The sequence below is a fragment of the Hydractinia symbiolongicarpus genome, chromosome 8 (genome assembly GCF_029227915.1).
Source record: "Hydractinia symbiolongicarpus strain clone_291-10 chromosome 8, HSymV2.1, whole genome shotgun sequence".
Classification (NCBI taxonomy): Eukaryota; Metazoa; Cnidaria; class Hydrozoa; order Anthoathecata; family Hydractiniidae; genus Hydractinia; species Hydractinia symbiolongicarpus.
The window spans coordinates 5715489-5732492 of record NC_079882.1 but is presented as its reverse complement, the minus strand read 5'-3'; the positions used below and the strand labels follow the sequence as shown (position 1 = coordinate 5732492).

Sequence of the window (17004 nt, the reverse complement as noted above, 5' to 3'; positions counted from 1 at the left end):
TAAATTAAAGTAATTCAATTACTTAAAAAAATAAATTAATTTTTAGAATTTATCTTAATCAATAATTTGATTTGCGATTAAACAACCCCCTGGTTTCTAAAAATCGCGGAAAGATCAAGGGAATATCGGTAACCCTTTTGAACAGACAGACAGACGGAATACGGCTATTATTATAGAGACTAGTCGTTGCCCATGGAAAAATTCACGGGTTCGCCCGTCCTTTAAATTTACCCGTTGAAACAAAGTGGATAAAAATATTTGGCGCTTGATATTCGTGTTTCCGTAGCATCATTTTCTAACTCAGCGGGGGGTCAGCGCAGAGACAGACAAAATACGGCTATTATTACAGAGATTAAAATATTATATTCGCCAACGATAATACAAAGGCAGTCAAGAATTCCAAATGCAAGTGTTTGTGATTTGAAAGCACAAAATGTCTATTCTCGATACTTAGCACTTCTTGCATTTTCATATCAGTTGATACAACATTGTTTTTTCTCTGTGTTGTTGTTTTTCCATCATTCTTTCATCATTGGTGCTCGTACACATAAAGCGATATTGTTTGATTTCAACCGTTTTTTGGAAGTAATACTTGTGGAAGTTAATTTTCTTTCACTTTTTACCGGGAAATATTGTTTTAACAAGGCTATACGAACCTGAAAATTGAAGAATATACAAGAACCACGGAAATTGAGACAAAATATGACATAAAAGTGCCATAATGAATTCATTTTCAATAGTTTATGAGTACATGAACGTTCCACTTAAAAGACCACCCACCTGCTTGCTACAGCATATGTAGAAAGTAAAGATAAAGAAACCCTAAAAATAATTAAAATTATATGGATATTGCTTTACCAAAAACTGTATTTTGTCAGTTAATTTTTTTACAAGTAGAAAATAACATTTACCTGAAGAGAGTTCAAAGTTACAAAAACGTATTGAAATACAGCCGTTTTCCTGCTTAGCGAAAACACTCCAAATATCCATGTAGCTCCAAAAAGCGGCACAAGAAACAATACGAATTTAATGGTTGCTCTATAATAGTGAAAATTTATTTATCAACTGTTTAGAACATCCAACCATCTTTTAAAGAAATTTTAGTTAGTTAAAATATAAATTGTTTGCGCAAAATGAAGTCACCTTTTGGGTTTTGGGTAATTTAAAAAATATAAAAGACATGCAAAGGAATCTTACAAATTCTCTTTTAAAATCAACTGAAAATGCTCTTATTTTTGTGGTTTAATGTATTAAGAAGGTAAGGCAAGATTGGTAAAAAAATATCGGCTGGTACAACATAAATTCACTGTCACAAAATTTGATCACTTTTTATCCATATTGTTGCTCCTAACAAATAAAACGAAATCAGACTGACCTGAAGCTGTTGACTCTAGATTTTTTTACTTGCTTTCGCATGATTAAAAGTGATCTCAGTAGAATTATAATATTTATCTAAAACAACAACAATAACAACACACACTGACAATTTCCGTACTCGTAATACTCTCAATGCTCGTTAAAAGATTAAAATATTTCCCAATAACTGTCTTACTAGCATGATTAAAAGAGCTGGTGTTAGAAAAGCCCAAACAGCATTTTCTTGCAGTGATAACCAACAACTAAGGAAAAAAAAGGATGTGTTTTATTGATGCTAGGAGAAGCATTTTTTTTAAAAAAAAGGGAGGCATGTTAAAAATAACACTACTTTAACGTCAATATCCTATGTTAAATTAATGAAGCCATTACAGTGCACTTAAAACTTTGAGGCCAAATGACTAGAAAACAAGGTGATGACGTCCATGCTTTTTCACCGCGTGGGTAACTAAGGACCACCTAGGACCCATTTGGGTAGTTTTCCCAGACTTGGGTCCCCAAATCCGCTTCAGAATGGACAAGTTGATGACGTCATCAAAAAACCTTTAAACCCTAATATCTCTGCAACAGTTTGTCAAGAGTACATCAGCGTTTCAAGATCTATCAGGAAGGCAACGGGTATTTGACTTCGAATGAATTTGATACATATACGTATTTGTACTAACGAATTATAGTGTCATAGTGTCATAAAAAAACATTATAGTGTTTCGGGTGAAATATATGTTTTCGAAAAATAACTTTTCCGTAACTTTAGGGGAAACAAATATACAGTTCGTAACCCGTTGTTACTCGTCATATTAAAACAGTCGGCCAGCATTTTTTATTTAGCGAAACAAATTTGCAAAATTTATTGTCAGTTTACATAAACACACTCCTAAAGTCTGTTGTTATAAAATTAATAGTTGGGAATAATATAAACTTTAGACCACCTTCAAAGTTTATATTACAGTAAAATGTTTAGCTACGTAACTGCACTTAGCATACGAAAGATAATTTAAAAACTTTGTTCCAAAAAACTGACATTAGATTACTTTCACTTTTTAGTTCCAATCCACGTTGCAGCTTAGCAAAAATCAGATTGGTTGAGATAACAAATACAAAAAGAACTAATAGGAATGATTAGAATAAAAAGCACGATGCATACCTATTTAACAATTTTAAAACATTGAAAAAAAATATTACCTAAATATAAAAAGCTTTTAGTAGATAACAAATTAAGCAAAAAGAGACTTGCTAACTCAACTAAATGGCTGTCATCACGTTTCATATTCCTTCAGCTGCATGTCGGAGCCGCGAAAAACGTACTCACTTAATTTGCTATTTATAAGAATCAGGTCTGTGATTGGTCAACTATTGGCGAGCTGTTAAAGAATCAGGTCTGTAATTGGTCAACTATTGGCGAGCTGTTAAAAAAATTAGTCAGTAAGAATCGGGTTCTGTGGGATTTAAAAATAAAGCTGCAGCTATTTTGAGCACCCAAAATACGACTATTATTAAGAGCTAGTCGTTCATTAGTGGAAATTCGACCATCGCAGCAAAGTTGATAAAAGATATCACATTTGTTATTTTCACTCAAAAAATCCGCGTGTTGTTAAAGCACGACTCGGTTTTCGCCGACAAACAGACAAAATACGCTTTTTATTATAGAAAAAACTAGCCGGGAGACCGGGCGTCGAAACGCTGGGTTAAGCCACAAGTAAAGGTGTGACCCAGCGTTGAACACTCTGTAGAGCGCCTAATAAAAGCCGTATAGGTATACAGTATGTCGTTAATCAAGTGAAGCGCATACACTATTATAGTGTTGCGACTGTAACATACTTTTTTTTAAAATAACTTCCCTGCAACAATAGCTAAAATGAAAACAGAATTTACAAACGGTTGTTACTCCATCATTATCTAGGATAAAAATATTTTATTAAAATAAAAATAAAATAAAAATATTATACCATAAAGAATAATAATAAATAGGGCTGTAGCTAGCTAGCCTTTAAAATCTACGTTTTTAGCCGTAAATATTAAAACTGGTGCGTCTAAGATCTGTACGTGGTTAAAAAATATGACAATATATTTATCTTAACAATGAAAACAAACAGAAAACAAATATTACCAAAATATGAAGCTTTCAGAAGACAAAAAGGTAAAACAAGCCTTCAAATCTCACACTGAGCACACACGAACACTTTCAAAATCAAAATAACTTTCTTCCGGTCGCGAAAATCTTGGATTATTTTTTTATAGAATCAGGCGTCGTGATTGGTAAAACAAAGTCGTAAAAATATATCTCATTTGGTATTAAAAATTTTGTATTTCCGTAACAGGACGCGTCTTTCGCGGACACACGGACAAAATACGTTTATTATTAAAGAGACTAGCCGTTAACCCGTGGAAAAATCCACGGGTCGCCCGTCCTTTATATATCGCATTTCGTGTTTCTGTAACAAGGACGCAGTTTTCGCGGACAGAAAGATAAAATACGGTATTATTAAAGAGACTAGTCGTTAGCCCGTGGAAAAATCCACCGTTTCGCCCGTCCTTTATATTTACCCGTGGCAACAAAGTGGATAAAATATATCGCTTTTGATATTCGTGTTTCCGTAGCACGATTTTCTATCTCAGCGGGGGATCCGCGCAGAGACAGACAAAATACGGGTATGATAATATAGACTATTCGTTGCCCATGGAAAAATTCACGGGTTCGCCCGTCCTTTAAATTTACCCGTTGAAACAAAGTGGATAAAAATATTTGGCGCTTGATATTCGTGTTTCCGTAGCATCATTTTCTAACTCAGCGGGGGGTCAGCGCAGAGACAGACAAAATACGGCTATTATTACAGAGATTAAAATATTATATTCGCCAACGATAATACAAAGGCAGTCAAGAATTCCAAATGCAAGTGTTTGTGATTTGAAAGCACAAAATGTCTATTCTCGATACTTAGCACTTCTTGCATTTTCATATCAGTTGATACAACATTGTTTTTTCTCTGTGTTGTTGTTTTTCCATCATTCTTTCATCATTGGTGCTCGTACACATAAAGCGATATTGTTTGATTTCAACCGTTTTTTGGAAGTAATACTTGTGGAAGTTAATTTTCTTTCACTTTTTACCGGGAAATATTGTTTTAACAAGGCTATACGAACCTGAAAATTGAAGAATATACAAGAACCACGGAAATTGAGACAAAATATGACATAAAAGTGCCATAATGAATTCATTTTCAATAGTTTATGAGTACATGAACGTTCCACTTAAAAGACCACCCACCTGCTTGCTACAGCATATGTAGAAAGTAAAGATAAAGAAACCCTAAAAATAATTAAAATTATATGGATATTGCTTTACCAAAAACTGTATTTTGTCAGTTAATTTTTTTACAAGTAGAAAATAACATTTACCTGAAGAGAGTTCAAAGTTACAAAAACGTATTGAAATACAGCCGTTTTCCTGCTTAGCGAAAACACTCCAAATATCCATGTAGCTCCAAAAAGCGGCACAAGAAACAATACGAATTTAATGGTTGCTCTATAATAGTGAAAATTTATTTATCAACTGTTTAGAACATCCAACCATCTTTTAAAGAAATTTTAGTTAGTTAAAATATAAATTGTTTGCGCAAAATGAAGTCACCTTTTGGGTTTTGGGTAATTTAAAAAATATAAAAGACATGCAAAGGAATCTTACAAATTCTCTTTTAAAATCAACTGAAAATGCTCTTATTTTTGTGGTTTAATGTATTAAGAAGGTAAGGCAAGATTGGTAAAAAAATATCGGCTGGTACAACATAAATTCACTGTCACAAAATTTGATCACTTTTTATCCATATTGTTGCTCCTAACAAATAAAACGAAATCAGACTGACCTGAAGCTGTTGACTCTAGATTTTTTTACTTGCTTTCGCATGATTAAAAGTGATCTCAGTAGAATTATAATATTTATCTAAAACAACAACAATAACAACACACACTGACAATTTCCGTACTCGTAATACTCTCAATGCTCGTTAAAAGATTAAAATATTTCCCAATAACTGTCTTACTAGCATCATTAAAAGAGCTGGTGTTAGAAAAGCCCAAACAGCATTTTCTTGCAGTGATAACCAACAACTAAGGAAAAAAAAGGATGTGTTTTATTGATGCTAGGAGAAGCATTTTTTTTAAAAAAAAGGGAGGCATGTTAAAAATAACACTACTTTAACGTCAATATCCTATGTTAAATTAATGAAGCCATTACAGTGCACTTAAAACTTTGAGGCCAAATGACTAGAAAACAAGGTGATGACGTCCATGCTTTTTCACCGCGTGGGTAACTAAGGACCACCTAGGACCCATTTGGGTAGTTTTCCCAGACTTGGGTCCCCAAATCCGCTTCAGAATGGACAAGTTGATGACGTCATCAAAAAACCTTTAAACCCTAATATCTCTGCAACAGTTTGTCAAGAGTACATCAGCGTTTCAAGATCTATCAGGAAGGCAACGGGTATATAAATTTCTCAAAAAACAATTTATATTTTGACAGACTTTGATGACGTCAGCAAAATTTTTAAACCCTTATATCTTCTTAGGCATTCGCCAAAAGCACACGATTCTATGGGTTGCTGACGTTATCAAATTCAAATGACGCTTCTTTTTCATTTTTTATCTTGCCTTAGTGGATTTTTCCACGCACTTTATCGACTAGTTGTTGATATTTGCAACATAAGATGGGCGGAACGTATTATTGGCATGTGTGTTTTTAATGATTTATTTAAAGGCAATTTGTCCATGGTTTTATTTTATATATTTTTGAAAAAAAGTGGATTTGGTTATTATTTAATAACCACCAATCTGCAAAAAAATGTTTTTTGGTGCTCAATATGAAGAATAAAGACTTTAGTTATTGGTTCAATCTGTGAAAAGCAATAAGACAGCACGGTGTATGTGCACCGGTTGTATTGCGTTTTAGTGCTTAAAGGCGTTGAAAGGCATAAAAAGGCGTTGGTTTCCAGTTGGGGTGGGTTCACAACGCGTCCTTAACCCTTAGTTGCGTTTTATTCTACATAGGGTTAGATGTAGACCCTACGGGTCAAATGTTTGACTAAAGATATTTTTTTCTTGGTACGCCCCTGCTTGACCTCACTGAACATATTTATATACCCCACAACATTATTTCTTTTCTTTCAAAAATAACATATTCACTGGCCCATGATTACAAGATTTCTGTTCGCCATTTTGATTTTGTGAGAGATTCTTGCTTTTTTTGACAGAAAGCAATAACCGAATCAATTATTTAAAGTTTCAGTTTATTAGATTCTTCAACGGCGTTTAAAGCATATTAATTCCCTGAAAGGAAATGTCTAGTGAGCTGAAAAAACTTAACGAAGTCGTTTGCGTACTATATACGTTTTGTCATGCTTTAAAAGAACATTAGCAGCACGAAAATCACGTTCTTCCTTGCACATGTGTCTCCAGGTCTACTCTATTCGACCAATAAACTTACGTTGTATAACTTGTCATCTTGTACCTCAACAAAGCAGTTGTTATGCAAGCTATTGCGGCAGGAGCACCTATAATGAAAACAAGTTATCGGTTAAAAAAGCTTCTACATTAATATATTTATAAAATGCATGATTTTGAACGAAATATCTTACAAGAATGTGTTGTTTGTTAAGCCTCATCTCCGTGACTCACGTGTTGATTTTTTATTTTATTCTTCTTGTCATATTTTTCAAAATTAAAAAAGGGATCCTCACGCACTCACCCCAGGCAAATAACAGATAAGCTCGAAATTTTTCAGTTTCGTCGAACACCAATATCAATCCTCTCCATATAAAGATAGCTTCGCATAACATCCAACAGAATGCAGAGAGATAGAAGTAATGGAGTAATATTGAAACTCCAAAACAAACACGCTAGATAACAAGAAAAATGTTTTTGACGGCAAAGATTTACACAGTGGTGGTTGTGAGTGAAGGTAATGAATAACCTTTTCTTACAATTTAGGTTCCTTGATTGGCTAGTGGTTCATATAATGATTTAAGAATGATATAAAATATTCTAAAAATTAACCATGCGAAACCGGCAAGCTAGTATTTTCATAGAAATATTTTTTAAGCGGAATAAATATAATAGTTCACCTTATTCTCTCTTGCAACATCAGTTGTTAACAATGTCAAGTTTCCAATAATTAAAGCTATTGATAGATTAAGATGGATTTTATATCGTTCCTGTACTCTCAGCTTTCTAAGAAAAAAAGAAGGAAAAGAATATAGTATAAAGTAAAAGAAAATGAAAATATAAATAAGCAGTTTCAAATAAAAAAATAAGAACGAAAAGATATTATGCCAATATGCTCCTCACCTAATTCGAAGGATAATAGCACAAGTAAGAAGAAGAAAGAAAATGGAAATGCCACAACCAATAAATGATATCCAATGCAAAACTATATCGTGTGGAATCTAAAAGATAATACAAGTTTCTAATCGAACATGAAAGCATTTTTATTCAATCTTTCCATTATCGACATTGTTCATATGTGTTCGATCGAACGACTTTTAACTGGACTAATAAAGTAACCCTCCAGTAGTGTGGATAGTTGTGGGTTTAATTCCCGGCCAGGTCATCCTACAGTCTGTATAAATGTGAATTAATCCCTCCTGGTTAACGTTTAATATGATGATTGTTATCCTGAAGTTGCCTAATTGAGGGTTGCATGACTTTCGTAGCTCAAATATAGCTTTAAATGCACTAAAACCTCCTTGCAAGGTTCTCATTTATACCAACATTAAAGAAGCTAGTCTGAATAAGCAATAATAACAATATGAACCTTAAGACTAAAATGTCTACATGTTATCCTTAACATGTAGAAATTTTAGTTAAGTACGAAAATAACTTTTAAGTACAAAATATTCGATTGGACCTACATCAGTTACTCTCATCAATACTGAAAAATCGGTCAAATGATTGCAAACGCAAACAGTATGTGTCTTATTGGAGCCACTGTCAACATTGCAGCCTTCTGTCGACCATTCACCAGTTGAATATGAACCTTTCCAATACACACATTCGTGTTTCAAGTTCTTCCATATTATATTCTAGAGCACAATTAGCAATTAATTAAAAAAATGCAACAATGATAAATTAAGCCATAATAGCTCTTTGCTTTGTAAAAGATATTAGGAAATATGAAAAATTATAGAATTTAGATGTTTTAGAAAAAGTAACCTACTTACCTTTGGCTTTTTGCATACAATTTTGATCATGTCTTTCTCACTTAGTGGTTTTAATAATGGTGAGTTTAGTGTGGTAGAAATAAAATTGTCGTACAACGTAATATTCCTGTAATAAAAAAAATCATTGTTGACTTCCGTCGCCGTTACGCAGGGAGAAATACTACAATGGCCTGATGAAAGATTGAGATTTATATAGTCCCAGCCAGTCCAATGACCAATCTGAACACGGATTGCAAATAATCTGATCCTCATGCCAAGTAAAAATTATTTTGTTTTTGTTAGCTAGCTAGCTGCACAGACTAGCTGTCTGATGAAAGGAAATTTTAAGGCGATGAAAAAAGTTTTGTCACGTTTTGCCAGTCAGGGAAGATTCAGCAACTTAAATAGGGCAGAACAAACTACTTGAACGATCCAAAGCTGAATACTTTGCGGTCAAACTAAACGTTCTCACCGGGAGATAAAAATGTTTCACTAAGCGTTTTTGCCACATTATTGCCCTATTGGTATGTGTTCGTACGATATGTGTTTCTATGAAAAGGTTCAGCCTTTACCGTAAGTACTATTCCGAGGGTCCCGAAACTCAGAAAGTTCCCATCAAAACAACAGCTTTGTCCATCGTTTAAGCGGACAGTCTTTTCGTAAAATATTGTGTGATTAATAATTCAAGTTTCTAACTATAAAATAAGTATGAAGTACTGAAGTCACTGATTTAACAGTGCCTAATAATTCCGAATAAATAAACAATTACACAAATTGTCCCCAACATACGCAACGAAGTTCAGTACTACTTTGACCTTAAATATCTCGAGAACCATAACTCGCAATTGCAAAAAAATCAACACATTCCATATTTACGCTGTAATCAAAATTTTAAATGCAACTTGTTCACCATTTTTTTGCTATTCATTATTTTGTAAAGACAAATATCGGCAATTCTTACAAAAGGAGATAATAATTACCTCTTAGAATAATTTCGAACCATTTCAGGAATAGTCTGGAAAAGCATAGATACAACTTGTATGGATTGCACTAGTAATATAAGCAAAATCGACACACCGTTGTTCCTCATTTTCGTCTTACTACTCCTCAACCTCATCCCGGGGTGGGATGAGTTACAATTTCAGGGACTTAATAAAAAGGGGGACTAAAAAAAAGGAAGCAGGCAAGCATTTAATAGCAGCTAAAATGGGACAGAACATATTAATTAATTAATTAATTAATTAATTAATTAATTAATTAATTAATTAATTAACATATAATTATTTAACAGATTTTTTTGTAAAATTATTTTGTATATGGATGTTTAAAATTAACATAAAATTAACTTTAGGAGGGGGGGGGTTAAAGAAAGGGAATTAGTAACGATTTTTGGTGTGTAATGATGAAGAAAAGAAATAAAAAAATTGTTTTACCTTTACCGTCGGTATAATTAAAAATGTTTCTCGGCAATTGAATGGAATGCGACGATGCAATGAAATTGTATTTTTTTCTTCTTTTGATATTAAGAAAGGAAACATCTAATTCTGAAAAATCGAAAGAAGGGGACAAGCTAGAACCGCTCTTCATATTATTCTTTATTATGATTTGGGTAGTACAAGCTTTTTGAATAGCGAAATCCTGTTACAGCCATTAAGAGGAAAGTGTAAGAACAGGCATAACAAAATGATAAATAGTTTCTGAGACATGCCTTGTTTTGAAATTTATGTAAGTTTTATACGACATCAAACGTTATTAAACGAAAGTTCGATTCTCATAGGTTCACCAGCTTAACTGAACAAGCAAACACGTGAATATGTTCCTTCTAAGTTCTTGTATCTTGATACTTACCTAACCTGCAAGTTGATTGACAATCACCACCACCTATCTTGAAGGGTATTGTGGATAACTTGGTTAAATTTTTTATTTTCAACAAAAGTTGCAAAGTTCTGCTAATCTAAGAATAGTTAAAACCAGTTGTGTTAATAACATTTCATTCAAGTTTTAAAAAGCATCCCGTTTTTTTAAAATCATTTGTTTAACTTTATAAGGTAACAAGAACATAATTTATTATGCATACATTTCTAGCTTTCAGGCTAGTTGGAATACCCACGTAGGCCGAAAAACGAATAAAAATATTCGTCATTTTTTTATATTTTTTTACCTTTTTGCCTTTATGGCGAAGAACTTGAATCTTTGATTAGAAAAATACATAGGATCGTGTGCTTTTTTACGAGATAGTGATTCTGTTTTGTATTCGTGACTACGCTTCCCTCAGACAAAGGTATTTGATGACGTATTAGGTAATTGGTGGATTTTTCCACGGGCTTATCAATTCGTCTTTTCCATTATTTTCTGATTTACTTTGTTCAACCGAAAGTAAGAGTTTATTTTTTACGTAACCAATCCCGTTTAGACTTAGGCCGCAATTCAAGAATTTAAATACGAAAATAAGTTACATTAGTAGGCTAAGTTTGTTTGTGACTGAAAATACTGAACCATGCCAAAAATCCGCAATCCTTTCTTAAAGCTGCACTAATAATGAACGTTATTGACATAAATTTGATTTAAACGTAAAGAATGAGGTAATTTTTCGGTTAACAAATGAGACATAAAACATCCTCTTTGCAAATGTGACTAAACATTTTTTATTCAACAACAATTCAATGCAAAAGTTAGTAGAAATGTCTACTCCACAGCATTGAATGGGTTCAGATGAATATAATTTGTACCCATTTCCCGAGTATTTTCAACAGCGCCGGTAATGCTAGCACTTTGCCAACCATTCTTTATAATACTAACTCCTTTCTTTGGTTGGAGGAGCTCGTACGCCTCGACCATCACTTTGGAAAGCTACGGTTTCAACGTAGACAACTTTAAATCTACTTTGATTGAACATCTAGTATCCGTCTTGTTCTTTTCAGGTTAACATACCTCTGCGAGAAATAGCCTTGAAATTTAATCGATGCGCGAAAATAAATTTTAATTGAGGACAAAAAATGTATGTATATGACGTATATGATAATGTATGCATACACTAGGCAGTTTTTAATCTTTTTTCGTTGTTTTTTTTTAGATCACAAATTAAGGGTGGTTTAATTAACACGGACCAGAAATTAAGGGCGGTTTTTATTAACGCGGTTGGAAGTCAACAGCGTTAATAAGCACACAGCGTTAATTTCGTGTAATAAGGTAAATCAATTTTGTAATTTCGCACATTTGCCAGACGGGTGGCTAAGTTAAAAATCAAAGGAATATATTTTTTATTGTGATAGTCACGGGTCAATATACCCAAAATAAACAAGAGAGAGTTGAAAATCAGAACAGCAAAAATGTTAAACACATGTGAGGAACATTTTTACTGTAAATAAAGATAATGAAAGTAAAGATTTGAGAATAGAGAGGAAGCCACCATATTGTTGTTTTTGTTGTTGTTGTTGAATGTTTCCGGTCTGTATATTTACTTAAATTCTGCGCCATCTCGTTATCACAAACTTTATTAAAGATTGTAATATGTTGTAGAAATTGCAGCTAACAGGCTGCAAAGTTGCTAGGCTAGGCAGACGGCATTAAAAGGTTGCTAAACAATTTCTCTAGCACGCCCACTCACCGAAATAATCCACGTCGGGGCCCATGAGGACCTCACAAATCATAGAAAATAGCCATGCTGACGTGGCAACAATTAGCACCTTTTAAGAACTTGAACTTAACCAAATAACCTCAAATCCACTCTGAACATTGAAAAGTGAACAAGCTAAGATGTTTGAATCTAATATAGAAGTAGCCTACGCAAATACTTGTGGTGGCGAACTTTGAGATTAGATGTCTTGTCTTAACATATTTTGACCAATTTTGTAGAATTCCTAGCTAACATTCCTGTAATTTTTTTCAGGCTAATTCAAATGTAAACAAAAGGTTTATAAAATACAGAATATATTTTATAGGGGATGTTCTAATAAAAACTGTAGAAAATACAATCGAATTTTCCTGTTACCGACATGTAGACACATTTACCACATTTTTATAGACATTCTACCTTCCTCGTTCCTGCATGATCTTTTATGTAGTCAGTATCAACTCTGCTTTGAACTGGACCAACTCCACATATACTTTTTAAAGTATTGCATATTTTCTCCTTTAACTTTTTTGCGATGGGAGCAGTTCGCTAAAACAACAAAATCCCTACCAAGTACATACAGTACTCTTAAAACGCCTGGCCTAAATAGGGTGTGTAAAGAAATTATTTAAAGAAATCTTTAACATTTTGCAATAATAAAGCATGGTAACCTTTCCTGTTTCCGTACTTCTCCGAGGTGTACTCACTGCTGATGTTGTTAAGTGGTTATTTTCTGTATGTTTGTTACATTCATTTTCTTCTGATTTAAAATTCTAAAAAGAGAGATGATGCATTTGGCTGGGACTTGAGTTTTCTTTCTGTTTCCTCGTGTTTGTGTTTTTTACTTAAAAAACTCCTGAGCGGTCAACAAAATAGTTCGAAAAATCAGGAACTCCAATTTTGTTTTTACTGTTCTACATAATTTTATTTTCATTTACCAGCATTCAGCACTCTTAATCAGCTGCGAATAGAATTTATTAACTAATCGGTTAGACGTACCTGCGTATATTCTTTCCCAGGCATATCTTAAACAAAAAAAAACTAAAGAATTAAAAAAAGCAATACACAACAAGCATAAATTTAAACCAGATTTATTAATTCATAACTTATAATTAAGATTTAAAACATATTAAAAGTTTACCAGCCTTACTTTTATCGGGGTTTAATTTTCTTTTGCATATGTCTTCTAAATTATTTTGGTGTGAATGGTCAGTTGATTCAGTGCTGGAACCACCTGGAGATTGTAATAGCATTGGTAACAGATTAGAATTCTCCTCGCGTGACTTGACAAAGAAATATAACAACGTATGTAGTTCGCGAAAATGAATACTATGTAGTGATAAACAACCGAGACGTTGAAAGTATTATAACAAAAGTTTCTTAGTAAATACTGTACATGTATGAAAAGACTTTTAAGGCCGCAATGGATGTGAAAAAATGATCAAGTCCTTTCTCAATTTTCTTGCTCGCTGATTAATGATTTTTAGTCACTTCACTTCCCCGTAATGCACTAGGCTGTAAAGAAATTGTGATCAAAGAAAACCATAGTTGACTTTTTTGACACAGGAAAAACAGCTAACCTTATGTGGTATGGGACGAGGGGGGGGGGGGGGGGGGGGCATAAACTGTCCGCACCATTTTCAAAGCCTCGTAACTTTTACTGAATGAAATTTTTTTTTTGACATTCAATTTTGTGACCTTTCCTATCTTTTATTGGAGTTTTTAAAAATAATTTTTTTTCTCTAAAAATTTCTATTGCCACATGATGACGTCATAGGTAATTTTGTCGCATATCAATCCAATTTATCTTAATTAAGTAGTTAATGACATAAATGCGCATAGATATACCATGACACCTACTAACAATAATGTAGTTAAGTATCAATTTTTCTTGAAATATTTTTAAATCAAAATATTTTTCTTGAAGATTTAAATTCTAATTGATTTTCATTTTCTCCCTAGAAAAATCCTTTGTTTTTATAACACCTGTTTCTAACAATATCTTACATTGTTATATTAGTTCTTTTATTGGCTAGTACTGTAAATTGTTTTAACAAAGATTAAAAAATGAGAATTTCCAGAAAAGACATTTTTCTTTGACTAATGTCTCATTATTACGTCATCGCTTTCTGGGATGACATATTAACCCAGATATTTTGTCACTAATTAATTCACACAATATTGATGCTATTTTGTGCCAAGTTTCGTCAATTATAACCAAACAGAACAAAAGTTACAGCCCGCGGGCACTTTATGCCCCCCCTCCCCCCCTCCATACTTACGAGTGTGAAAAAAGCCCATACATGTTTTGTTTTTCCTTCGTCTATTGTCACTCTATTTCTGTACCTTGTTTCTTATTCAATAAAAAGTACCTAAAACAAGAACTTTTGAAAAAACGATTTATCTGGCTATAAAAGAGGAAAGATTAAAATTATTTATTTATTTATATCTATTTTATCTTCGTTGTTTATTTGAATAATCCTGCCACATCTGGACTTTTTGATTTGAGAATCCCGGGCCAGATGGTCAGGAAGTTAAGTCACAGAATGTTATTGGTACTTTTCATACTTTATCGATTACCCTTAAATTTAATTTTTTCTCAAAACTTGTTCCCCAAAAAGTAACATTATTTAGAAATGTCGAACCTTTTAAGATTAAATTGTTGTATCAAAGAGTACGTTGGATGTATATTGTATCTATATTGCCTGTAAATTATCTGCTAAATTCCATATGGCATCAAACATAATTTGTTAATAAAGCATTAGTTTTTCCTCCTGAAGAAGGTAATTATTCTTAAATCTTATTAAATGCTTTAGGGAAATCTTGTGATCTTATCAGAAACAATTGAGAATTCTCCTCAAAAGTCCTTAACTTTGAATGGCGCAATAACAGTGTTATCATTATTGACCATTAATTAATTCAATGCAATAGATATATGCTGCAGTATCATCTATTAAATGACTTGTTATTTATTCAGATAGTAGTTGTTATTAAATTATTATATTATTAAAATGGTTCCTGCTAGGCTGAATTAAATGTGGCGTCGGTATGTATTGTCCATATTATTTGGGAAAATAACGAACCATTTCATTATGATATGATATTATTCCGATAATCCGAGGTCGAAGTGCTGTTACAGTCGCCTTACTGATACATGCTGCTTCAAAAATAATATATGCAAGTTTAGATTTAGTAAAGATAGTGAAGGGAATAATCTAAAAGTTGAAACGATATTTTGCACACTACTGTTCATTCGTTAGAAAAACAAGAAAAAAACAAAACTACTTACTGCATTGCACCAGTAACACTGCCGTCAAAAATATGAAACGAAACAACATGCCTCTAGAGAATTTAATAACAGAGAATGCCATCAAACAAAAGATGCGTTATTTTTGCGGATCCGGATATTACTGTCATTCTTGCACTAACAGAAAAAACCCAGGGAAGATAGTTTCTTCAAACCAGTAAAACCTAGTGCAATCCAAATTAAACACCTTATCCTTCACAAAATAAAAATGAAACTGGGAAAGTCTTTTTATATGTGTTTTTAAAAAATCTTTTAACTTTTTAATCAGATGGTATGCAGCTGTACCCTGATATAATTTTTTTGAAGCAAAAGCTTTTTTCGTTGACGATACAAATTTATAATCCTTCTTTATATCACACAGTATCTTTTCTTGCAACAAAAGACATTGTGACGTTGATATACAAAATGTATGTATTCGTTCACTTATGGCACAGCGCTCGGTCACGATAAAATGACGTCACAAAGTACATTGAATAAAAAAATTTTAACAAAACAACATTATCCTAGTAAGAATTTTTGTTTTTCTTGTCTTTTTTTTTGCACTGCGAAAGAACTACCAGACATTTTGCGTTTGCTAGACAATTTTTGCTCGTCAAATTGAAAGTTGCTGTTCCCGTTAGACCAACTGCTCCAAAAAAATTTAATTTTCGTTTCGAGCTTTTTTTAAAGTTATAACAACATCATGCGCAACTTCTTGGCTCTGAGCTGCTGATAAGTGAGGATTGTGAAAGATTCTTCTGAAATTTTACAAAGAAGTTGCCCCCCCCCCCCCAAAAAAAAAAAAAAAAAAAAAGCTTTGCATATTAGATTTGGCACCAATGATTCCTCATTTCATTTCAGGAGCATTTGAAGAAATCAATCCAGAAGATCCGTTATATCTTACGTTTCCCATTATGGCTTCTACTGCTTCTCCTCTAACCGACCACGGAGTTTATTGACACTTTTAGATTCGTTGCCCGTATTCTATCTTAATTTTCAAATGAGTACAAAGCTGTTTGAGATACAAACGTGTCCTTTTTTGGCTCGTAATTTACAAAGTTTTGGCGACCACAATGCTTTTTCGACGGCAGCCGAACTTCTAGAAAAACAAATAATCATAGTAGAGATTGAACGGAGGTTTATTTGGTCATAGTAAAAGAAATTCGCGTTCAGCTTTACCTGTAGAATATATCCTTACAAAGAAACTTCTAAGGAGGAGGTTTTCTTACATTTACATCTTAACATTTTTTATTAAAAGTTTGTTTATGCTTTTGGTTTTTAGGTTATGTCTAGATCGGCAAGTCAAACTGTCTTTACGTGACAATTTTTTTGCTATAATTTCCTTAAATCGTGTTACAACAATTGATTTTAATCCTGCCATTGTAGCCGTATAATCATAACATTGACCACAATCTTGTCGAAGTCTAAGTTGCAAAATAAAAGATATTCGTTAACAGTCTACTTTCCTTATATTTTGTGTAGAAACAAAATGGTACGCAGTATTATTTTTAAAAAGAATGCAAACAAATAATCTTTCTATTATA

General features: G+C 32.9%; 1 protein-coding gene across 5 annotated transcripts; it reads right to left on the bottom strand.

Annotated features, from left to right (window-relative positions):
* Window positions 1-340: 340 nt before the first annotated feature.
* Window positions 341-15753, bottom strand: LOC130654870 (adhesion G-protein coupled receptor D1-like). Of its 5 annotated transcripts, none has more exons than XM_057457515.1 (19): window positions 15464-15753; window positions 13325-13408; window positions 13174-13199; window positions 12846-12947; window positions 12595-12723; window positions 10410-10515; window positions 9995-10105; window positions 9542-9611; window positions 8583-8688; window positions 8274-8444; window positions 7711-7808; window positions 7488-7593; window positions 7112-7262; window positions 6851-6917; window positions 1553-1619; window positions 1376-1452; window positions 912-1038; window positions 781-822; window positions 341-656 (listed from the first exon to the last, which is right to left on the bottom strand). In XM_057457515.1, the coding sequence occupies exons 1-19, from the start codon at window positions 15543-15545 to the stop codon at window positions 519-521; spliced, it is 1860 nt and encodes a 619-aa protein (XP_057313498.1). In that variant the 5' UTR covers window positions 15546-15753; the 3' UTR covers window positions 341-518. The 5 variants fall into 5 exon arrangements, with proteins under 5 accessions (XP_057313498.1, XP_057313499.1, XP_057313497.1 ...); XM_057457516.1 differs by lacking the exons at window positions 341-656; window positions 781-822; window positions 912-1038; window positions 1376-1452; window positions 1553-1619 and adding exons at window positions 4200-4515; window positions 4640-4681; window positions 4771-4897; window positions 5235-5311; window positions 5412-5478 and having other exon boundaries at window positions 13325-13457; window positions 15464-15746; XM_057457514.1 differs by lacking the exons at window positions 341-656; window positions 781-822; window positions 912-1038; window positions 1376-1452; window positions 1553-1619 and adding exons at window positions 4200-4515; window positions 4640-4681; window positions 4771-4897; window positions 5235-5311; window positions 5412-5478 and having other exon boundaries at window positions 15464-15744.
* Between the last annotated feature and the right edge of the window lie 1251 nt (window positions 15754-17004).

Bases quoted from the DNA above. Each gene is read 5' to 3' on its own strand.
- LOC130654870 (XM_057457515.1), bottom strand. From the start codon at position 15,545: ATGGCATTCTCTGTTATTAAATTCTCTAGAGGCATGTTGTTTCGTTTC. The intron at 7,263-7,487 runs GTGAACTATTAT...CTTGTTATCTAG, and splicing joins ATGTTGCAAGAGAGAATAAG to CGTGTTTGTTTTGGAGTTTC. The intron at 6,918-7,111 runs GTGAGTGCGTGA...TTTTCATTATAG, and splicing joins TTATCTGTTATTTGCCTGGG to GTGCTCCTGCCGCAATAGCT.